The sequence below is a fragment of the Leptodactylus fuscus genome, chromosome 1 (assembly GCF_031893055.1).
Source record: "Leptodactylus fuscus isolate aLepFus1 chromosome 1, aLepFus1.hap2, whole genome shotgun sequence".
NCBI classification, from domain to species: Eukaryota; Metazoa; Chordata; class Amphibia; order Anura; family Leptodactylidae; genus Leptodactylus; species Leptodactylus fuscus.
Genome location: NC_134265.1, coordinates 105997212 through 106019843, shown reverse-complemented (window position 1 = coordinate 106019843; position 22632 = coordinate 105997212). Strand labels below are relative to the sequence as shown.

General features: G+C 39.4%; 1 protein-coding gene across 10 annotated transcripts in view; it reads right to left on the bottom strand.

The window, feature by feature from the left end:
- The window catches only part of FBRSL1 (fibrosin like 1), a 386529-nt gene that overhangs the window by 161344 nt on the left and 202553 nt on the right, over positions 1-22632 (bottom strand). For all 10 annotated transcript variants that reach the window (XM_075275111.1, XM_075275070.1, XM_075275129.1 and 7 more), the window contains one exon: positions 19327-19362. In XM_075275111.1, coding sequence (XP_075131212.1) covers positions 19327-19362 — 36 coding nt within the window. The remainder of the gene's footprint in view (positions 1-19326; positions 19363-22632) is intronic.

Below are 22632 nucleotides of genomic sequence, written 5' to 3'. Positions count from 1 at the left end.
GGCCCAAAATTCAGGCTCAAATTGTATATACAACTGCTTTATGGGTCTTGCCCCACAATTACTATACATGTTCAGAGTTATTGCTCCTACCTAGACAATACCCCCCAAAATGACAAGGGAATGCTATTTTTATGTAAATCAGTTTTATTTCATTAAAGGAAAAAAAAACATCTCAGGCTCAGTTCACATCTGTATGTCCTGTTGGAGACCCCCTCCCCCCCAATGGAATACTGAACGCATAGACCAGTGGTGAGCTTATGAAAACACATGGACCCCATAGACTATAATGGGGTCCGTGTGCTTTCTACGTGGTTTCCGCATGAGTCATGTGGAGAGGAAAGTAGTCTATGAAGTCAATGCATTCGGTATTCCGTTTTTTTTTTTTTTTTTTTTGGGGGGGGGGTTAACGAGAGCACAGCAGACAGAGCAGCTACTTGGTACAGGTGATTTTCGTACCAATTATACTTGGCAAGGCGCCACATTGCTTGACATTCCTTTTTAGCTACCGAATAAAATGGCTACACACACACATTAGAGAAATGTTTCTCCTTCTTTCTCCTACAGCATCAAGACAACATTTAGACTATTTAAATGGTCTAAAAGATGCAGAAGTGATGCTGGGAATCCACTTGTCTGAGCTAATGATGCCTGGAGCTCTGTAATGTCACCCAGCAGGAGCTGCGAGCAGAGACATGGAGGAGCAGCTACTGGTCTGTAGATGAGGTTTTGCAGAAGGAAGGCGCATTGACAGATATTCTGTTTGCTGGAGGATGCAGCTGAACACCAGAATTTTATAGTAACCATGATGGATTTCCATCACATAAAAAGCTCCCACTGCTCTACATCAGTACGTGAATTTATCAGCGTTATAGAGACTGCCAAAACAGGAAAAGCAGACACCAGCACCTTTTCAGCTTATGTCTTGGCAGACACTATGCACATTATAGATGAGAACATAAAATGTAACTCAGAAATAATAATGTGTGGGGAGAGTTAAACATTAGTTTTTAAATAATTACAATTTGTTAAAATCAGCCAGACACGTCACCCTTGTGAACTCTGACAACAAATCACAGCGCCACAACTACTCCAGGCAGCTTTTGTTACTGCAGCTGTATCTGTACTACAGCCCAAAAAGAAGCATCAATCATAGAAGGGATGGAAGGGGCTATGCTGAGAAAGGGATATAGTAGGCATATAGTTCCTATTTTATATTGATATATAGATGTCCCTAATCAGTATCTAAAAATATTAAGTCAAATATACAACCCATTGTATGATTTACAATAGATATAAAGTGCAATGGAATGAGAAATACAACTACCAAAATAAATAGGGCAGTGAGCTAAGGGAAGTGGGTAGGGTAGCTTTCACATAGCAGGAGCATATATATAATATAGAGGCGGCGTATTTGCGGCTATATATATATATATATATATATATATATATATATATATATATATTATAGAGGCGGTGTATTTGGCATCTACGCTCGAGCATCCTTCATGATAGTCAGGTATGAATGGAGAAGGAAGGGAAACTGAACAGATACAACTCAATAACTGTGAAACACTGAATTTAAAGAAGACCTTTCACCAATTCCACTAACTCCATTTCTTTCCATCCTTCAGTAGACACTGCTCAATGGATTCTGGTGCAGTTGGAATTTTTTGGAAGCCACAGCATTCCTGTGCAGTCATTTCTGTTTGTTCCAGTAACAAATATGTGAATTAGTCTTTCTACTGTCAGGTGGGTGGTCCTAGACTGGAGCAGAATGCCATGAACCGTCTACTGACAATAGAGAGTCTAAGGGTCCATTCACACAGAGGAAAATGGCGCTTTATTTGGTGCTGAATTTTCCACTCTGAAAAAAAAGCCTCCCATCGACTTCGGGCTCATTCACATGGGACAAAAGGGGGCGGATTCTGTTGCTGAATCCTCCTCGAAATTCGCCCCCTTACAACAGAGGTCTATGCAGACTGCTAGCGTTCTTTTTTACTCTAGTGATTTGTTCCCACTAGCAGAAAAAAGAAGCAAGCTGCCCTTTTTTCAGGTGGATTCCGCGGCTGATTCCTCCGTGTGAATGGACGCTAAGTAGCATATTGGGCGCTGAAATTAACATCACTGATTTCTCAGTTATGGTGCCAGAATCAGTGGAGCAGCACCTACTAAAGGATGGAACGAGGTCACACCTGTGCTGGGTGACCGTTCGTGGACTCCATCCCTCTTTCCACTTAAAATATGAACTTGAATAGCTTTTTGAAGGCTATTCAGGCATATGTTTATCTAAAATAGCGAAAATCCAGTGATACAGCCCCTTTAAGGCTAAGGCCCCATGGAGCAAGACAAAAAAAACAAAACAAAAAAAACCTCTGGAAAAAAACGTCATAAACGCACTGCGTTTTTTTCTGCAGCATTTTTCATTGTATTTTCACAGAGTTTATCTATGCAGACTTTATGCCCCTATTACACCTATATGGAAAACGCCAGAGTTTCCACTGGTATAATTGACATGCAGCAATTTTCAAAAACTCTAGTGTTTATGAAATCCCAGTTTTTCTGCTGATTTTTTTTTTTGCAACATGTGGATGGGATTAACCAGAATCCCACCCACTTTGTAGGTACTGTAAAATGCACCGTTTTCACAAAGTGGGGCTTCAGCCTAAAGGGGTATTGTGGTAACAATAAGTTACCCCTTACCCAAAGGGCCCCCACCAATCACAACAACTGGCCAGTACTATAGTCCAATTTGAAAGAATCAGCAGGTTACGAATGTGTGCCAAGTGGAATTGCTGTAGATAGTAAAGCTCTGTATTTTGGACATCAATGACAGTTTCCATTAATGGAAGCAGATGCACATATTTCCAATCTGTCGCTCCATTTAAACTTGGGTTCAAAACATTCCAGTTCTACTGATCAGTGCAAGTCTCAGGGGGTAAACCTCCAGCGAACAGCAAATTAGGATAGGGGGTAACTTGTTGATACCAGAATTCCCCATTGAATACAGTCTGGTATTTTTCTCAATAAAGCACAACCCATCCACCCACAAGTTATATACTAGTTCTAGATTTAAATATATCAAATATCAATTTTTCACACTGGGTTCTTGTCAAATTTCCCCCTCATTAGTGCTGGAAGTCAAATGTCTCTTTGCTTGTGGGAACCGGATCCTTCCCGACTAGCAGACGGAAGATATTTACATTGGTTTTGTCTTCCAAGGACAACTTGTCTGTGCAGTGAAAGCCAGGAACTTAAAAAAAAAAAAATAGTTGTTTATGCCAGATATGCAAATGCACAGCAAAAAACGTAGAATGCTGTTATTTGCTTGTGCTTTTAAGTGCTAGCACACTATTACCGGTAAGTCTTAGCAACTCAATACTCATCATATATATGGGCATTAATTAATATAGGACGACTGCCCCTTAAAGAAATAAGAACATGTACCATTGTATGTAAAAGATAAATATGTATGTGAATCATTGGACAAAACATCCTTATCATTCCATGATGGAGGTGTGCACAAATACATCATGGAAGAATCAAGGAGCACTTTAGTAATGTTACCATGAGAGACGGTAACCCTGTTCCATAAAGAAGTGGAATATGGTACACAAGGTTTGCTATTTCACCAACCATGTTAAATATGACATACTTGAAATGCTATGAGTAAGGGATCTTAGCACCCTGAAATGCGTAAGCTTCTTGAATTTTTATGGATTGCATTGTATTGAAATTTTTTTTTTTTTTATCTTGGAGCTACATTTTATATGGAAATCGTCATTTGATGTTGGATTTCTTACATATTTTTGAGTTTATATACTTGAAATGTGACTGAAGAAAGAATATATTTACATATTAATACTGAATGTATTACCTAAAGACTCTGATATCTGGAATACACTAGCAATAACAAATAATTGTGAGCACCGGCATGTAATGTCAGTGTAGCAGTAAAATAAAGTGGTATATGGCTGAATGACAGAATAGAGGATGTCATTCTGCAACTCTTCATGCTTTGGAAAACAAAGGTCCATTGAAAACAACATAATCTAGCGTAAAAAACAATATAAGAGGCGCTGATTGTTGCCACTTTATTGCTACCTCAGTAAGTATATAGGCAAGAAGGGCTGCACCTTTCACAAAGACAATAGCTGCTTACAGCTTGCCGCCTTTAATAAAGACCTAGAGGAGGACACCAGCTCCCTTGCAGAGGCGGATAATTGAGGGGTTAATTACACAGGCAATAAAATAGGTTTTATGATTTACAGTGCACAGCCAGTCTCAATATTCTGGCCATAAATAAAAGACTGCAGATAAGGAGAGCTGCAGGCAAAGCAGGCCCCAGCATCTTTAATGGGCAGTTATACGACCCGCTGTGCGTACACGGGCAGTAAATCAGCAGAAACATCTTTTATGGAGTCCTGGCTTTTATGATGTCATTAACTTTCCTCCTTATACTTTAAGTCTAATGAAATAAAGTCATGAGGAGGGATCAAAGGATGAGCCGATGCCTTTGGGTTCCTTGTTTTATTCTTTGTTACAGCCAAAGGGGAGGTTTATGTGTCTGAGTAGGGACCTATTCTGGCATTCGGTTACTTTGTGGGGGGAAAAAAAATTAGATATTGTGTCCTTGTCAGAGGTAAAAAATTGCTTTATGATTACCAGCCGCTGGCATTAATATGATTAATAGAATTGTGCTCAGGAATACACTGTACATTTTTTACTCATTAAGTAAATGCAGTGCTCCATCTGGGTATTAACCTGTTCTTGAAGCAATGCTTGCTGCCAAAAGAAAATTCATTTACCTATCTGGGTGAATGCATACGGAGCAATCATTATTGGCTTTACAACTGCAGAGCACAAGCACGACAAGTATGATTGTATCCCAATCAATAGCGCAAGACATGGAAGCCATTAGATTTTGGGAAGAGGAAGCAGCAGGGAATCAAGTACAAGTTATCTAATGTTCATTTTACCCAGAGACCCCGCAGGATATTAAAGTGGAATAGAAAAAGACATTTTCTCAAAGTTTTCTTTTTGTTTTAAACAATGACAGTAACTTCATGCACAATAATACTTTCTGGCTGTTTATTGCAAGAGACTCTAGAAAGTATAGGCAACTAAGGCTAACTGTATACAAGAGAAGGTGGGCATTCCAAAACCCAACCAATGTTCTGCCTGATCAGTCTTTAAAGTTTAGATCCAATTATTTATATTAAAAAAACCTAAAAAAAACCCCCCACACTTTTCAGAAATAAATAGAACTTTGAAATATATCATATTAAAGAACTAGGCTTCCATCATCAGGCTAAGTTACCTCTAACACAGAGGTCTGCGGAGAGGGGAGGGGGGAGGAGAAGACTGCTGGAAAAGACACACACACAATGCAGCTGCTAAGCTTTGCTATACGTTGTGACAAAGACAGCACTTAAGTCCACTATCTCGTAAAGCATAATGCTCTAACACTGTACACAATGACATAGTAAATCAAATAACAGCCAGCAGCAGCCTCTCCCTCCACTCTCCTTAGACATCTATGTGCGGCTAGATTAGTCCCTTATTTATATGCTACATCATGCCAGTGAAGTTCGGTTTCGGTTATTCACAGATGAGGAATCCTTAATGGAAAGCATACAATTAGTGCCATATCCTTTAGCCAATGCCAGTGTGAGACAGGGTGGCATGGGTGCAAAAGAATTTAAATAATCAATGTGGGCAAGTTCATATCCATTAATATAGGCGACTTTTAGTTTTGGTGATGTTGCTAATAATTGGCCAGCCTTAGGCTAGATACAGAGATGGGTGATATTAGAGAGAACAATATAAGTGAATGGAAAGAGGATAAGCAGCCAAGTAAGTGGAGAAGGAAACTTATGTCTTTGATAAGATATATAACACAAGTTTCTTACATTCACATGTACTTTAAGAAAAGTGGTTTTATAATTAGCAGTCCACTTTAATATGCATATACTTGGAACATGCAAGGTCTCCCGTATAATAGGACATCCACAGAAAATAATGACATGCTCCAATAGATGTTGTACACTCTACCTTTGAAGCACTGCTTTGTACACAAGACCCAATGGAGAAAGGATGGATGACATATAGAATCGATGTGCAGGATTACATGTGTCACCATATAGACCAACATGCTCTGTATATGGGGCTAAAATGTACAATGTATTTCCATGGTAGAGTATAAGTAAATCAATCTTCAGTTTATTCTAGGAAAAATTGGTTGTGACAAAAAACCAAAAATTCCAACCCCAGTGGCTGTGGTTCTGTCATGCATCTATTTGAGCATCTTCGACATGTGCTGATAAAACAAGTCCTGTTTTTTACTTGGTTGCAGCCCTTATATTGCACAAAATTAATGATTGCCGGAGCTGCAATGAGAATTACAATGGACACTTTCCTTTATTGTTCAAGAAAATGCTTGTTGGGTAATGTAGGTAACTTATACACCTTACCACTGAGAAATGTACTTATCAGTTAATACGGATGCCCACATGCCATGTCTCTATCTCATATTAACCAATGCACGCTTCCCTGGGTATTCAAGGAAAATGTTCATTGCACTGGCATCAGCAGCAATAAATGTGTAAAGGGGATGAATTAACAATTTTTTCTAATCTGTTTTTATTTTTCCAGTTCTAGATTTTTTTTATTCTAGTTTCTATACATGATTATGGCAGTCGTCCTCTTATCTGAGCATCTCCTTTGCTCTGTTAACCACATTTAGTGATATGATTTACCCTACAGCATAGTCAAGGCCAAAGGCAACAACAGACTGAGGTCACTTCATTCAGGTCTATGGGCGCGCTCTCTAGACATGCTCTCCACAGGGAGGCGTAGTTAAGCTGTGACATCATCTATTGTCAGTAGTGGAGACAATCATGGGCCAGTGGTGTTATCTATAGAAACATTATCCTCCATTGTAACCCTGTCTGTGGTGTAAATGAGGAAACCATGACACTGAAAGCCCCTATCTTATTGGCAAGTGTCATGCTGCATTCAGTTAAGTATGAAGGTGAGGGTAGCTTTGTGTGTACATGACTTTATTCATGTACTTCTATGGGGGCTAAACAGCAAAGTATATTGTATATGGAAGATATGTAAAAAGCACAGTATATACACTTAACTATTAAGAGGTCTTGTGGCGTGCATACAAGATCACATAAACTGCATGTATATTTGAGACTGAGGTAAACAGTGGACAGGAGATGCACGAGTAAATGTAAATGAAGTAAATTATTGAAGTGATGTTACTTCAGTACAGGGGAGATCAAAACCAGCATACGAAACGCCAGTATTGATAAATCTCCCGCCAATGTATTTCACACATGGTCTCTTTGCTGTATAATCCTATTCATTTTTTGTGAGGATAAAAGTCTTTAGTCTGGGTGGTGGAAGAATGAGGGAGGGGGTGGAATCAAAGAGCCTCGGTTAAATGAAGTCTTGTGGACTAAATTACCCAACCTACACCATAGTATGTTCAACCACTGGAAATTATTTAGCAACAACTAAAGCTGGGCTGAAGAGCTCAGTGCTTTTATTCTAAGCACATGAGTGATGTGTTACCATCCCTGCGGCGGCGAACAGTGATTCTTATCTGTTGCTAGTGGCAACAGTCACGGTCCCAGTATGGGGTCCAGCAGCAGGTCTACTTGCTGATGCAGGCCCCCACACCAGGACAGACAAATGGGCTTTAGAGCTGGACAGGTCTCATAGGGAGGTTTTGACATAAAGGGCCCTTTAGAAAGGCTGGAATTGTCAGTCGTTTGATGGGCTCATGCTGGGCCATTAGCTTCTGTTACTAATTTGCTGTGGATGTGAGAGGCTGAGCTGCGTGAACACCTGCAAGACGCTCTGCAGTGCATTATGGGAACAGCTCATTTTCTCAGGCGAGGCCAGGCAGGCATTGTCCACTATTTACAGGCACACATTTTTCCTGTCAGACAAAATACATCTTCACCAAATTTTCTACAAAATTGTAGTCATTTTAGGTCGGAACGGTCAGCCAGCAGGATATAACGGAGGGAGAAAAGCAGAGCTCTGCAATATAGATATATGTGAATTGGAAATCGGAATTCCTGAGTAAAAAGATAAAATACTAACAGGACTCCTAGGAGAAACCTTGAGAAACAGTCCGTGTGGGCAGAGCTATCAGGACTCTTGTCGTCAGCCCTAGGAGTCCTGTCAGGACTTACTCTTCTTTTTACATAGATACACCTATACACATACACCTATACATCCAGGGCTCAGCTTCTCACCCTCCATCATATCCTGCTCTCAGATAGGGCAATGACCATCTTCAATCAACTATATGAGTTATTCAAGACATTGTATACAGATACTGTAGAAGTGGCGCTGGGGAACAGCAGCTCTGCTACCATTCATGTCAATAGGACAAAGCTGCTTGCAGCCATGTCTCTGGTATATGGCTTTCAGCAGCTGAATTAGCTGATCGGTGCAGGGTCCAGGCACGAGACGCCCACTGATCCGATACCGATGACCTGCTTGCGTCTTGGACAATTCCTTTAACATGGCAGCTGGTGAGCCTACACAGACTATTCTCCCAATTTGTTTTCTTGTTCCACAGAAAATGTGACTCATGTGAATTAACAGAATTCCTCTGCCATCAGATTCCCAGAATGCCTTTCTCCTTCCATAACCATCATTATTAGCTCTTAGACTTTAATGTCTGTAGCCAGTAAATGAAATAATGGAGAGAATAAGTCTTCATTTCCCTGAGACCGATTATACTGTGTCTGTCTGGCTCCATCCCAAGGTTTCAAAATTCTCTCAGTCATGATCTATCTGCTCTGGCTTTCCGGTGGGACAGACCTGTTTTCAGTTATCATTACTGAACCCTGCTCCACTTATTTCATGCAGCATTGTCTACAGTAGGCTAACATAGCTTAGGATGACAGAAAAATAGGACAATAAACCTTTAAATAATCCAATTATATTAGGAATGCCTAACATAAGATAAATATGGAAGAACAGACTTTACAAATGGTTTACAATGATTTCACCTTGCTTTCCCAAAAAGCCTTTGTTGGGTTGCTTTCCTCCTCATACACTTTAGTTACAATTCTTGGATTTTTAATTAAATTTGCAGCTTATATACCATTCCCTATACTATAATATCTATCACAATCAATAACAATATACAGCTTAGTCTAGTGACAAGTCGGCAATTATCAGTGCACACTATAGTATGCCTGAGCCTTTTATTGGCGGTATACATTGTTAAAATTTCTCAATGTATATTACTCATGTACTGAGGTATATCTGATTTAGGCCAGGGTCCCACGTAGCAAAAAGTAGTAAAAACACATTGCGTCTTTTCCACAGCGTTTCTCCCTGAATTTTTGCTGCATTTGCATTCTTTCTTGCTCCATTACAACTGTAGGGGAAAACAATCACTTTTCTGCAGCTAAAATTAACATGCTGTGAGTTTCAAAAACACATGCCTTGGTGAAAATGTAGCTTTTCTGCTAATTTTTTTTTTCTAGAATATGTGGTTGAGATAAAGTAAAATGTCTTTTACTTTGCTGGTACTGTAAAACAGTGTTTTTTCCCACTGCATTGGTGCAGCAGCCAAAAATGCGGCAATGTCTTAGTCTTAGGTTAGGGCCCCACGGGCCGGAAATGCACCATTTGGGAAAAATCGCGGCGTTGTACAATACTTGCAAAGTGGATGGGATTCATGCGAATCCCATGAGCACTTTGCTGAAAAAAAAAATCGCAGCGCGGCCACACCGCAATTTCCAAAACCGTTGCGGTTTTGAAAATCACAGCATGTTAATTATATCTACGGAAACACCGGCGGCTTTCCCATAGATATATTTGTAACAGAAAGTCCGCAAAGGAAAACTCTGTGAACTTTCTGTTCAAAGCGCTGCGGGAAGAACCGCAATGCGTTCACGGCGCGGTTGTTCCCGCAGAACTTTAGCGTGGCGGTTCCGGCCCGTGGGGCCTTAGCCTACAAGGGTTTTTCTTATCTCAGGTTTTCTGCCTTCTGGTCTCCTGGTTTTCAGCACAGTCCAGTAGTATACTCCATGTTTGTTTTTTAATGGGAGTCTTTCAGCAGGAAAACACTTATCAAACTAATGACAGTACTTTGTAGGGCGGCTTCTACATTTTCCAAAGATGCCCTTCTTATTCTGCATGTACCTGAATTTTCATGAAAATCGGCATTTTCATTTTATTTTTCTGCAAATTAGCTGAAAAGGGCATTAGGGGCTAAAGCCCTGCTGGGGCTTCACTCTCTCCACTCCAGATAACCATCCCTAGAGAATCTCTTGCTAGTTCAATTCCAGGAGCATGTAAGATATATAAAGAGAACTACTGACCTATACTAATTTGATAAAAGTACTTTGGTTGTGCTAGAAAGTTCCCATCTAGTTTATAATAACACAAAACCAATGTTTCTGCAGCTATATCTACTTGTGCTCACTCCTCCCATCACTTAATAGATTTTTGTAGCCATAAGTAAAGTAATGTGACCTGGCAGCAGTCTAGAGACAGATGCAGTAAAGATTTACAGAGTGTAAGTCCGTTTACAAAGGGAAGAGGTAGAGCAGGAATATAGCCATATAAGAGGAGAAAGAAGCATTTTTCTCCATTAAGATATTACAAAGTTTCTTAGATTTACCTGTACCACTGATTTACCCAAAGTAGGTTGAAACAGCAGTTACTATTTTAGTATGCCACTGTATAGACATACAAACGTATTCATTGCCAATAATGTCCTATTGTTAAAAAAATAAATACATACATAATATATATATATATATATATATATATATATATATATATATATATATATATACACACACCGTATATATATATATATATATATATATATATATATATACACACACACACACACACATACACCACCTTATTTTTTTAGTCACCCTTCATATTAAAAGTATTCAGCTTTTGGTCATTTTAATTGACAAGAGGGTCACAACTCAAGCATCAATAATAATTGTAATATGTAAATTAAGTGGTAAAAATTTAGAAATCTTAGGATGAGTTATTTTCCCTCCCTCTTCAGACTACTAGGACAAGAAATCTTTTTTTCAGACATGTAATTGCCAGACACATGCATATTAACAGACACTGCCTGCAGGAGAATTATGGCTACTGTGCAGCATGAATAAATATTTCAGGGATTAAAATGGATGCTTCATTGCAGCATGAATTTAATATGTCCCAGACCCTGGAGGAGGAATACAGAGTAACAGCAAAATGGAGATTCAGCTTTTGAAACTTTAATTGGGAGACTGACACTATATAATCTATACATTGTTGCCACTGGCTATTTTTGAAGGTGTATCAAAGGTCTAACATATATTCAGTGTATGAGATACATGTATTTATCTATAAAATCCAGTCAAGCCAAGAGAAGTTTTCCATAGAGACACCCAATTTTTATAGCCCCCATTCAAACACTCTAAGATGAAGACTCAATCCCCACCAGTCTGCATATGTCTTTCAGTGTTGCCGTTTTTTATTTTTGCTAGAGAACTGCCCCCTTGTAACACAAAAACGATGCAGTGTCCATGTTTATGTTGTATGTCTGCGCCACATAAGGGTTACAATCACTTATATTAGGCCACATTGACTTGAATGAAGCCAAAGCCACTTTCTAAACTAGCATGCTATAAGGGCGTACTCAGTCATCTTGTGGTTATCGCCTATCTTTACACCTCTGAAAACTGTTGAAGTGAGTAATATTTGCATGTAATAATTCACACATCAGCAAATTTAAGGCAGGATTCACACTTGTGTTGGAGTCTCCTTAGGAGACCCCTCTGCAGAATCTGCCTAAAATCGGTAGAGAGAAAAAAGTCCTGCAAGGTAGACTCTTCTCTTCGTCAGTTTCAGTCTAACACGGCAGACCCCATTATAGATATAGCTAGTGTCAGCTTTGTGTCCTCATATAACTTGGGCAGGACATGTAAAAATAATATTGTCTAAATTAAAAGAGGATTAGGAAATCTGCACCAATATTTCTTCTAAAAAACCTCCACGTTGTTTCAGGAGAAAAGCTAGTTTTAGTCTCAAGATGCAGCAGACAGTGACAACTTTACTGCACGTTACATATAGGTAAGTTATTTTTTCACTCATCCTTCACACAAATAACCCAAAAACTGCTAAGTTGATTTTATCTGTATGCATGGTGGCCGTCAGCTAACCAAGTGATTTCCGTCTCAGTCAGCCTAAGCTTTTCCGCTACACTGCAAGGGGGAAACCACAGCGAGAAAACCAGGGCTCTTATGCCTTCCCACACAACCCTAAGCTTCAGCAGGAAGGAGAATGTATTTAGGACTAAATGACTCAGTGTGTAGCAAAGCTAAGACTGCCTGGCCGCAGACTATGGGAGTATGACCACAGCTAGCACAATGATAACACTGCATTAGCTTTCTTGACAGCTATCTCTTCCTGTGTGAAGGCAAGTTATTTTCTTCTTTAGAAAATGGGTAAAGCTGCGGCCGGCGACAAGTCGATATGTTTTTCTGTGTGAACTCAGCAGTATACTAATTTTCTTGGTCTTAAAGTAGAACTTTAAATAAGGAGTATTGAAAAAATTCCCATCCATGGTTAAACTAGCATTCACTATACAGGCCCCAGAACCAATTCAGGGTAAATTTGAAGATCTGTATCCTAAATCTAGCAATGTGCGGCCAGATACTATACCTTTCTATGCACTGTTCCAACTATTCCCATCAAACAGAAATAAAACACATCCCAAGAAAGCAGAATGAGCCTTATTCACGGCTTCCTCACACCTCAGGAAAACAGAGGAACACATTTCTCCATTGCAATTTCTAATATGTTGTTAGATTCCTTGTGCAGCCCGAGGCCACAGTCACACTGCGCCCCTCTTCCTCCTCCCGGCTGACAGTTTACATGTCACTAGGTTAAACCTCCAAAGTGTTAATGGGATAAGTAAGAATGACTATAGCTGCCAGATATTACTGACTTCTTGCTACACGCCGAGTAAACATGTACATAATGAATTTAACTGCGATAGGTTAGTGATATAATGTTGAGGTTTCTAAATTATCACTGAAAAAATATATTTTCTTTTCTTAGAACTGTTATCTAATGTACTGTATTTTGCTATTGCATTGAACTTGCTTGAACAGGGAAAAATGTAGACATGTCACTTTTTTAGGCCAATGGAAAGCAATAGATTGCTGTACTACGTCCACCAGCTAAGAGCTCCTTAGTAATAAATAGCAAAACATAAAGGATAACTGTTTAATTTTTTTAATTTTTTTTTGCAAATGAACAGTTCAGGTGAATAGATGAAACTTTCTGATATATCGTATCACAGGAAAATACTGAAATGAGCAGTTTGCCAGGCAGGAGAGGAGATGATAACAGTACCCCCCCCCCCCCCCCCAAATAATATTCTGGGCACACTATAGTGATAAATAATATATCTTTGTTATTTATGGCCCTTTTGTAGATTTGGAGAAAACCAATTTTGAGGTCTTATACAAATTAAGTAGTCGGTGCACTGGGGGGGAGGTGGGGGGTCTTCTGCTCTGTGACCTACTCTCTGTCATAGCAGTGGGTGTTGCAACTCAAACCCCTAACATTACCTGAGTGCAAGTGCTCCAGGGAGCTTAAGGCCCACCCTATACACCAGTTGCCTTAATTGAATAAGATTTCAATGGGTTTTTTTCTGAAAAACTACAAAATAGATATACATAGCTGGAATGTTCTCCTAAAGTCACGGCATGGTCTATTCACTTTGTTGTCTTTTACAACTGCCATATTAGCATTCGCCAAATATTACTAATCTAAGCCGACACTTCTCTTATTCCCTTTATGTGAAAACCAAGGCTCCAGAACAATCTACCTGACTGAATAGTTTAGAAAATGTAGATAAATTCACGCATGCCGCTCAGGAGTTTTATTTTGGACAGTTGATGCTGAGTGAAAATCCTGCCATGTACATCAATGTGTCAGAGTGAAATCCAGTTATCTCTCTAGCCTGCATCCCAGCTCAGATCATAACCTCTCCTCCCTCCCCCTCCAGCATCTGCACAGAAGCCAAATCCCCCTGTACTCAATTTTCACATCTCCGTAGACAAGTGGCGGATTATTTACGGCTGTTTATTCCTCTACCGCCACAAAGTGTAGATCCGGTAAGCGTGCTTATCCCATGTGACAGTGCTTCAAAGAGACAGCTTAGAGCATTTATTCTTTAAGGTATTTGTAACACACAAAGGAGATAGGATCCCACTGGATATTACTTTCACTGTGGGTTTAGCAGCTGATCACAGAAGACGCACATGTCACTTCGGCCTATCTTGGAGTTGGGACAATTTACAAGGGGAGTAAGACATGCCACACTTGTAAGACACTATTGTGTCACTGTATTTATCAAACTGCCCATATTACCTCCACCGAAGTACTTCCCGATTCAGAAGAGGCATATACAGGTGAAACAGGAAACCTTCAATAAACTAATATAAGGGCCGTTTCATTCATGAATGAGGAGCTCAACACTTAACTTGATGCATTTAGTGCATTCATTTGTCTACATGCAGTTCACAATTTTTAAACAAAAAAGCATATTCACACATGCCATCTACTGTATAAGATAATGCAAAAAACCTGGGTATTTTTAATGCATGCAGATTATGGCATTTTTTTGTTGCGAGTTACTAGAACTACTTCTATTGAGGTATGGTACTACAAGTATGTAATGCCACAGAAAGTAACTTTGTCCTAAAAATTGCAACTTGGAATAATCTCATTTCCTGAAATGTAAAGTCATTTTACAGTTGTTAATTGTTTGGAAATGGCCTTTTGGACCGGGAGTTTGAGAAGCTTTGGCTGAGAGCAGTAGTACTAACAAGCAGATGCTTATGTGCTGTAATAGAGGACATTTCATCACCTCCACAAACTTCAGTTCTTAGCATCTGTTAATAGGAGCTGATCCATTCCAGTACAGTTGGAATTTTCTCTAACCTACACCATTCTCAGACAATCAATGCAGTTAGTTTTGGTGCCTGATATAATGTTTAATCTCAGTACTGTCAGGGTGGCGGTGTCAGACAAGGGGTGTGATTCTGAGCTCTGAAACTGGCTGCCTCTAATTGGAGCTCTGATTCACTCCCCCTGCTTGACACTGCCCTTCTGACATTATAGAGCTTAAACAGCACATCAGGCACCAAAACTAACTGTGCTTGTTGCTCAGGAATGGTGGGGGCTATAGAGAATATTCCAATTATGCTGGAATCACTGGAGCAGTGCCTATTGACACGTGCTAAGAACTTGAATTGGTGGTAAAAGGTCCTCTTCAGGTTGAGGCATTTTTTGCTTTCAAGGAAATGCAGCGGAAGAAATGCTGCATTTTACAGATTCTGCAAAGTGAATGAGATTTTATGTATTTATTTATTTTTTTCCATTTCATCCCCACATTGCAGGGGAAAAAAAGCCCTGGGGAAAAAAAATAAAGCTGCTGACAATACTGTCAAAGTTGTGATTCATTATGTTCATTATGTGTAGCCTTAGCCCTAAGAGCACCTCTAAAATTATGATGTCAAGTAGATCACATGACCCCAGTAGCCAATCAGTCATCTCACTCATGATGTAAATGCCAGTTATTGGCTATAGAGGTCATGTAAGGTATATGACATTGTTTGAAAGGTGGTCACCATGGAAGGCCTGGCGTCTAACACTGGAAGGGAATTTTATGGAAGAGTATGGAGATTTAATAACATTTCCTGCCCATAGCATTATTATTTTTTAAGTCCCAAAGAACCCAGTTAAGCTTCTCAAAAGAGGAAATCATTTTCAGTGTCGTCTTCATTTATAAACAAAGCAATCAGTTCTATTCGCGAACAATGTGGGTTAATGGATGGAGCTGATCTGTTTGGAGTCAGGATGCAGAAAAAGGTGCAATATATGCAATATGCGACAATGGTTTCAGCTCAGAGCACCTGGTCCTGTCTGACATGGGGGGACTGGGCAACAGAAGTTCATAAGGACAGACAACACAGAGTGTATGGGCAAGCTCGACCGTCACCAGACATCTATTGTCACACAAACAAAGATTGGACATACTAGATTGCAGCATGTCTGATTCTTTATCTGGGAAATGAATGCTTCCAGAAGTGGTTAGCAGCAGCCTATTCTCCTTTTCCTAACCAAATAATAAGATGTGTGTGTATGAGGATGTCAGGGGACATTGCTGCAGGCCAAATTATGCATAGTTTGATATATTATTAAAAAAAGAAGTATGGCATGTCTAAGTTTTTGGTATTACTGTAACAGGTTAAAGGGTTATATTTCCTACATAAAGCAACTTAATTTAGTATTTTTCTTTCCTAAACAGAAGTAGAATTGTAACCATTAAAATGATAAGCGGCTACAGAAAGAGGTTGAGGATGCCTTATGTTGAGCTGCTCATTTTCCCATTTCCTGCTTTTATCCTTTCCAATCTCTCCATCTCTTCAAGGTCTGCTATATGATAGTCCTGTATTACTGATGAGGGGTGAGGAATACAGGTTTTTACTTTGTGCCACTTATATATAAGCAGAGGAACAATTGCCAAGGAAGGCTCTTTTATTCTGGTTCTCACATCTTGTTCTGTCTCAGAGTTTTAGCTCCTCATTAGTTCCCGATTTGGTGCCTTTCTTCAATACTACAGCCTATAACATGTAGAGCCCACTGTCAGCCATGTGTAAAGAAGGCCTATGATGATTCCTGCCATATGATGCACAAAAAATTTCATAGTGATGGCTTTTTCACACGTTTGCATTTCACGTACATATAGCTTCCACATTTTTCATGAACGACATACAGATCCCATCATTTCAATGTATTCATTCACCTGTCCTTTTTTATTTTTTTCTTCTATGGACGGAGAGTCTGTTAAAAATGTAGACAAAAAATGGACAGGTGCAATTTTTTTTTTTTTTATGTCCCAGATGCAAATGTATCACAGATGAATTATGCCAATGCAAATTCATTGAGTGAAAAAAAAAAAAAAAGATTCATTTTATTCACTGATAACTTGATGCGCAAAACGTGGACATGTAAATACGCCCTAAAAAATTGTTAATTTGTGTTTCACTTTTTTTTTTTTTTGAATATTAAACTTTAAAGACGAAGCAACCGTACATTTTGATCAGGGACCCTTTATAAAGCACTAATATAGTTTGATTTTTTTTTTTAAAAAAAGGTCACTTCAAAATAGGTAAACATCCCAAAAGCAACAACACCAGCAAACTGATACAGAATAGACCATATAATCATTGGATAGGACACATTTCACAACAATAAAATGAGATGGAAATTGAAAAAAACAAAAACAAATAGACAACTTGTCTGAATACAATCCAGGCAAGATACAGAAGCAAAACTTTAGAATCTAGAAAGCCATATGAATATTTTACAGACCTCAGTATTTGACTAGAACATATATTTTGCTGCCCTTTTACCATCATTTTCACTATAGCTCCTATAAATTTTTATAAAACTCCATTAGACCTTAAGAATAGCTGGATAAAGGGCTAGGAATTTTTGGACTACTTTTCCCAAATAAACCGCATGAAAAAGTGGCTTTGAAGGCCTTCTCCATTGCTGCTATAGCTATTCTTGACCTTCCAGCACTTTTATTTCTCTATAAAGCAAAACACAATGATCCACAGTTTGCATGAAGGCGACTCTACAAACATGATTCACTGACAGGACAAGACGAAGGAGCTCAAACATAACTTTTATTGAAAATCTCACTAAAATGTGAAATCAACATTATTCCTTCTACAAACTGTGTCTAAAAAATGACTCTATACATCGATCATCCTTAATCTCACTCAGCCTTGGTGTTGCAATGTTTTAAAATGCTTTATGGGTCCTACATATGCCTCTGGTCTCAGCAGGAGAGGATCTGGTCAACATATTCAGCCCCTATAAGGCTCACCACTGCAGCACAATTGACCCGATTGCTATAACTAGAGTAATAGATGCCTAGCAAGATTACAAACAAATTCCTGATGATAAACCAAAATGCATCGGGTCAATGAGAATGCTATTTAAGATCAATTGTGCCACAGCTGAGAGCTTTACAGGGGCTGAAGAGATCCTGGGCTAGCCTGGGTTTGGAGCACAGCTAACCACTCTTCCATTAAAGATGACCTTTCACCTCCTGGGGCACATGTGGAGTAATACACCGCTAGAAAGCGCACTATCGGCTTTCACGTTCTGTGCCCCCGCTGAAAAGCTATTGGTGCCGCTACTGTAGCTCTTTAGTGTCAGAAGGGCGTTTATTGCACTGTACTGTGAGAGGGGTGGTGTCTGTATAGAGAGTGCCCAGCCATGACAGTGAGCAGTGAGGAATGCCCCTCCAGTACTCATTTATGGACAAGTACTATCAGGAGGGGGAGGAGGCATTCTGTCAGAAACACCATTCTGACAATGAAGAGCTACGGTACTGGCACCAATAGCTCTTCACTGGGGACACAGAATGTGAAAGCCGTGAATTCAGTGCACCGTCGGCTTTCTAGCGGTATATAAAACCGCACATGCCTCAGGAGGTGAAAGGTCCTCTTTAAGAACAGAGGCATACTTAAGACCCCTATACCATTTTGATACATCACTTTACACATAGTCAAGTGAAATTAAGGATGATTGCTGTAATAAGTCATTGATCGACACAAGATGAGGAGGGAGTACACAAGGTGTACACAAGGTGAGACTTTCAATAACATATTTCAGATATTTAGTCCTTTATACTGTAAATCATTCTAGTGGAGAGCTTATTAGACTTTGCTGTCAGTCATTTTGGAAAAATGCTGCCATTTTTGTGACAGTTTTCATGCAGCTTTGTTTTAGGCAAACAAAGGAAAGGATTTTAAAAAAAAAAACCAAAAACCTACCTTAAGCTATCAAACTGGTCCAAATTACTGAACAACATATACCCTGCTTAATTTGTCACTTGCTTTATACACGAGATAAATGCTAGTCACAACAGCAGCTTTTATTATTTTCTCCATCTTACATACATTTTGTTTTTTCTTCCTCTTCCCCCAAAGAATCTCTTGAATGTCTTTCCAAAGGTACAGACAATGAAGTGATCACTTATCAGTCCACCACTTCAGTCCCATGTGCATGACCAGCTTTATACAAAGTACATGACTCAAGAGACAACATTTGGACTTATAAGAGTGATAGGACTGTTGTTTACTCTCTTTCCTAGGAGGTCCAGTCCAATTGGACCATTACTCTTTCAAGCAAATGATCTACTCACAAGCAGATATAACAAGGAAAGAAAACACTTACTGAATAGCCGTGTCCAGAAAGTGACTGAGCTGAGCTCTGTGGAGGAAAGAGAGCAAAGTCAGCAAAGACAAACTCGCCATGTTTCTGAATATTGAAATTAGCGAAATAAAAATTTCCTTGTCAGTTCATTCATGAGCTGTTTACATAAGACACAAGGGAGAGTAAAAGGTAGGTGAGATATTCTCCAAAAGAGGAAACAGTAAGTGAAAAACAAAAATGACTGGCTTCCTGCAACACTTTTTATCTTCCCAATTTAGGTAGGCATAGGACTATGTAATACCAAAATGTAATACTACCAGGTGGTAAATACAAAATATAACAAACTGTGTCAATTCTAGAAAGCAGACAAACATGCACAATGTATCAAAAACATTACATAGCATGAAACACTCTCCTCAACCATCGATCAGCTTTGCCTGTTTTTTACTAGAAGGATAGTAACATGTCTGCCTCCATACACACAACATGGTCTGGGGGACGTGTGGACAATTATCTATCGCTGAAAACAATAGCGGACAAGAGTAGTTGTGAAATACAGTAAATGACAATGGGATTTGTAAATGCCAGAACATGACTATTCAACAATCCAAAAGCTTATTATGGAGTCTGCATTATAATTCTGTAAAATTGGGAACAATTTTGGCAAAATTGTACCTCCAACATTTTATATATGATTATGTAATTTAGACACATAGGATATCCCTTTCCATATTCAACAAACGTATGCATGTAAAGGAGTGTAGCAAGCTACGGCAATGAAGAAGTTAAGCGTAGCATACGGGTGAATAATGCAGCTGCATTTCCTATTTTTCCCTGGTGAGTCAGAGGAGCACAGTGCACCTGCCAACCTTTCCTGCTAAGCCAATAATTGCCAATTTAATCTTTGCCTCTTGGTATCACTCATGTTTAGCCCTTGCTGTGCCCTGAATACATCTTCATTCATCTGGGGGGGTCGCACTTGACAATTAGGGTGTTAGCTTCAGCTAACTAGGGCAGCCAGTTTGGCAAGGCCGGGGAGACAATTATTAGTCTATTTTCCCATCATGTAGTGGGTGGTGCTAGGGAAATCAGAAATCTACAACAATTACATTAGGTTTTTTTCCTCTTCTCCCTTTCCGCTCCCTCCCTCCGCACTCCCTCCCTTCACCTTCAGAATATTTCACATTATCACAGCTTTACAACCACATTCAAATTTTCCATGTTCACAGGGACGGAGGCTTCTATTTAAATGATAATGAGGGACAATCCATTCAATTGAGCGAGGGAGAAAATCCATTAAAACACAGGCAGCTCTTAAGCTGGGTCATGAACAGATATAGAAAAAAAAAACAACCTTTTTTTCCCCTTGTCTTACCGCCATTATGCAAGGCCATGTATGGATTTTAACACGGGTCGCAACATCTCTAAAGATTAAGAGAACAATTACACAGACATCAGAATTATTTACATGCCAAGGTAAAGAGTAACAAAAGGCCTAATGAATATAATTGTTTAAATATACCGATGGAAAAAAAAAGATATTACTAGACGGCACTCCTGTGATACTAGCCTCTGGAGTGAGAAAAATAATAAGCACGTTTTGTCCTATGAACACTTGGCTGCCTTGCTCGCAGATAAAATGAGAAAGTCTCATTGGCCGCTACGCCTAATAATATATTTCTGCCACCAATCAAAATGCCCCACATGGTGAGCTTGAGTTGAGCACATCATTACGTAGAAGCATGATCGGTTCAAGCTGTTGCCATAGTAACACTTCTGGCCTTCACAGCTCTTTATGATGTTTCTTTCTTCCACCTCCTGGAGGGAAGGGGTTTCTGCTGCTAATATTAAATAAGAATAAACTTTCATATAAGGTGTACGCCACAAACCATAGATCTGGGGACCGATATCTATCTGCAACTGGAAAGGCTGGGTTGTTGGGCCGGCAGACAAGTGCCGTCTGCCCCTCAAGACATACTTCTTAATTAACATCCCATATCTGAATCAAAGCGACTCAGCTCCTGATCCCAGGAATCCGCACTAGAGGAAATGTGCAGCTTATGTCCCCCGCCCCTTTTTCTTCCTCCCCTCCCATCACTTTTGCCTGTCAAAACTGTCAACTCAAATACAGCTTTAATCTGCCAGGAGCACTTTTCTCCTGACATTTTTAATAAATACTTTCAGCTCTTAAACACATTTGCTGCAGATATCTCCTTTCCCGCCTCCCCCCATGCTCCTTCCCTGCAGAATAAAGGCAGGGAGACTAAAAGCAGAAAATACTGTTTGGGAACCAACTTCTACCGTACAGTAAATGATCGTGCGGCAGTGTAAGCCGATACTGCCAAATCTCTAGCACTAGTTTTTGAGTGAACACTCGACTCAGCCTTTCAATTCTACAGGGAAGGGGAATTTATAGTTCACCGTATAGAAATATTAAGATTCTTAATCAATGAGATAGAGGAAACCTGGATGTCAACATATGATTGGTCAGTATAATGGATATTGACCGCTTATCACTATATAAACTGTACACTCCTTAGCTAAATAGGGTCACAAACATGTTCCATCATTCAGCAGATTCATTGAACATTGTGAAAACAACATCATCCAGGACCTATTCCTCTAGAAGTCATAAATCATATAAACTGTGAAACACATCCTGCCTATAGTGATAACATTCTGGTGATATGGTGATAATATCATTATACTTATACAGGCAGATAACTATTAAGGACCATTCACACAGGGAGATGATAGTTCCTTCCTTATCACTCACCCCTATAAGCAAGGCTAGCAATAAAAAGACAAATCAGCAAATGTTCATTTATCACCAATCCCATCTTTTATTCAGACATGAACTGCAGGTTTTTTCTTGTTTTTTTTTTTTTTTTTTTAAATACCGGTAAGTCACTGACTGCTTTATTGTGAAGTTATGTGCTTGATGAGCACTAGCCTTGTCATTCTTCCTCCAATGCATTCAGTGTTTAGTGTATGACCAGGAGGTCAAACCCTTAATGCAATTCCATTAAAGCCTCGAGCTAACCCATAGACCTGCCCTGATATGGGCCGCCTGTTCATACAGGAAACACTGAGTGCATCACAAGAAGTCAGTGCTCCAGAGAGGAGCATATAACTTTACAATAAAGTAAGTTATTCAGTAACAATATACTAAACACAGGATCATTTTCAAATGTTTTGCTTCTTTAAAATCATCAGCTCTCAGCAGCACATTTACCCATGTAAACAGATAATATGCTGTACTTAATAATAGCTGTGGAGAATGAATAATCATATGGGAACAGATAAATGCAGCATGTAAATATAACA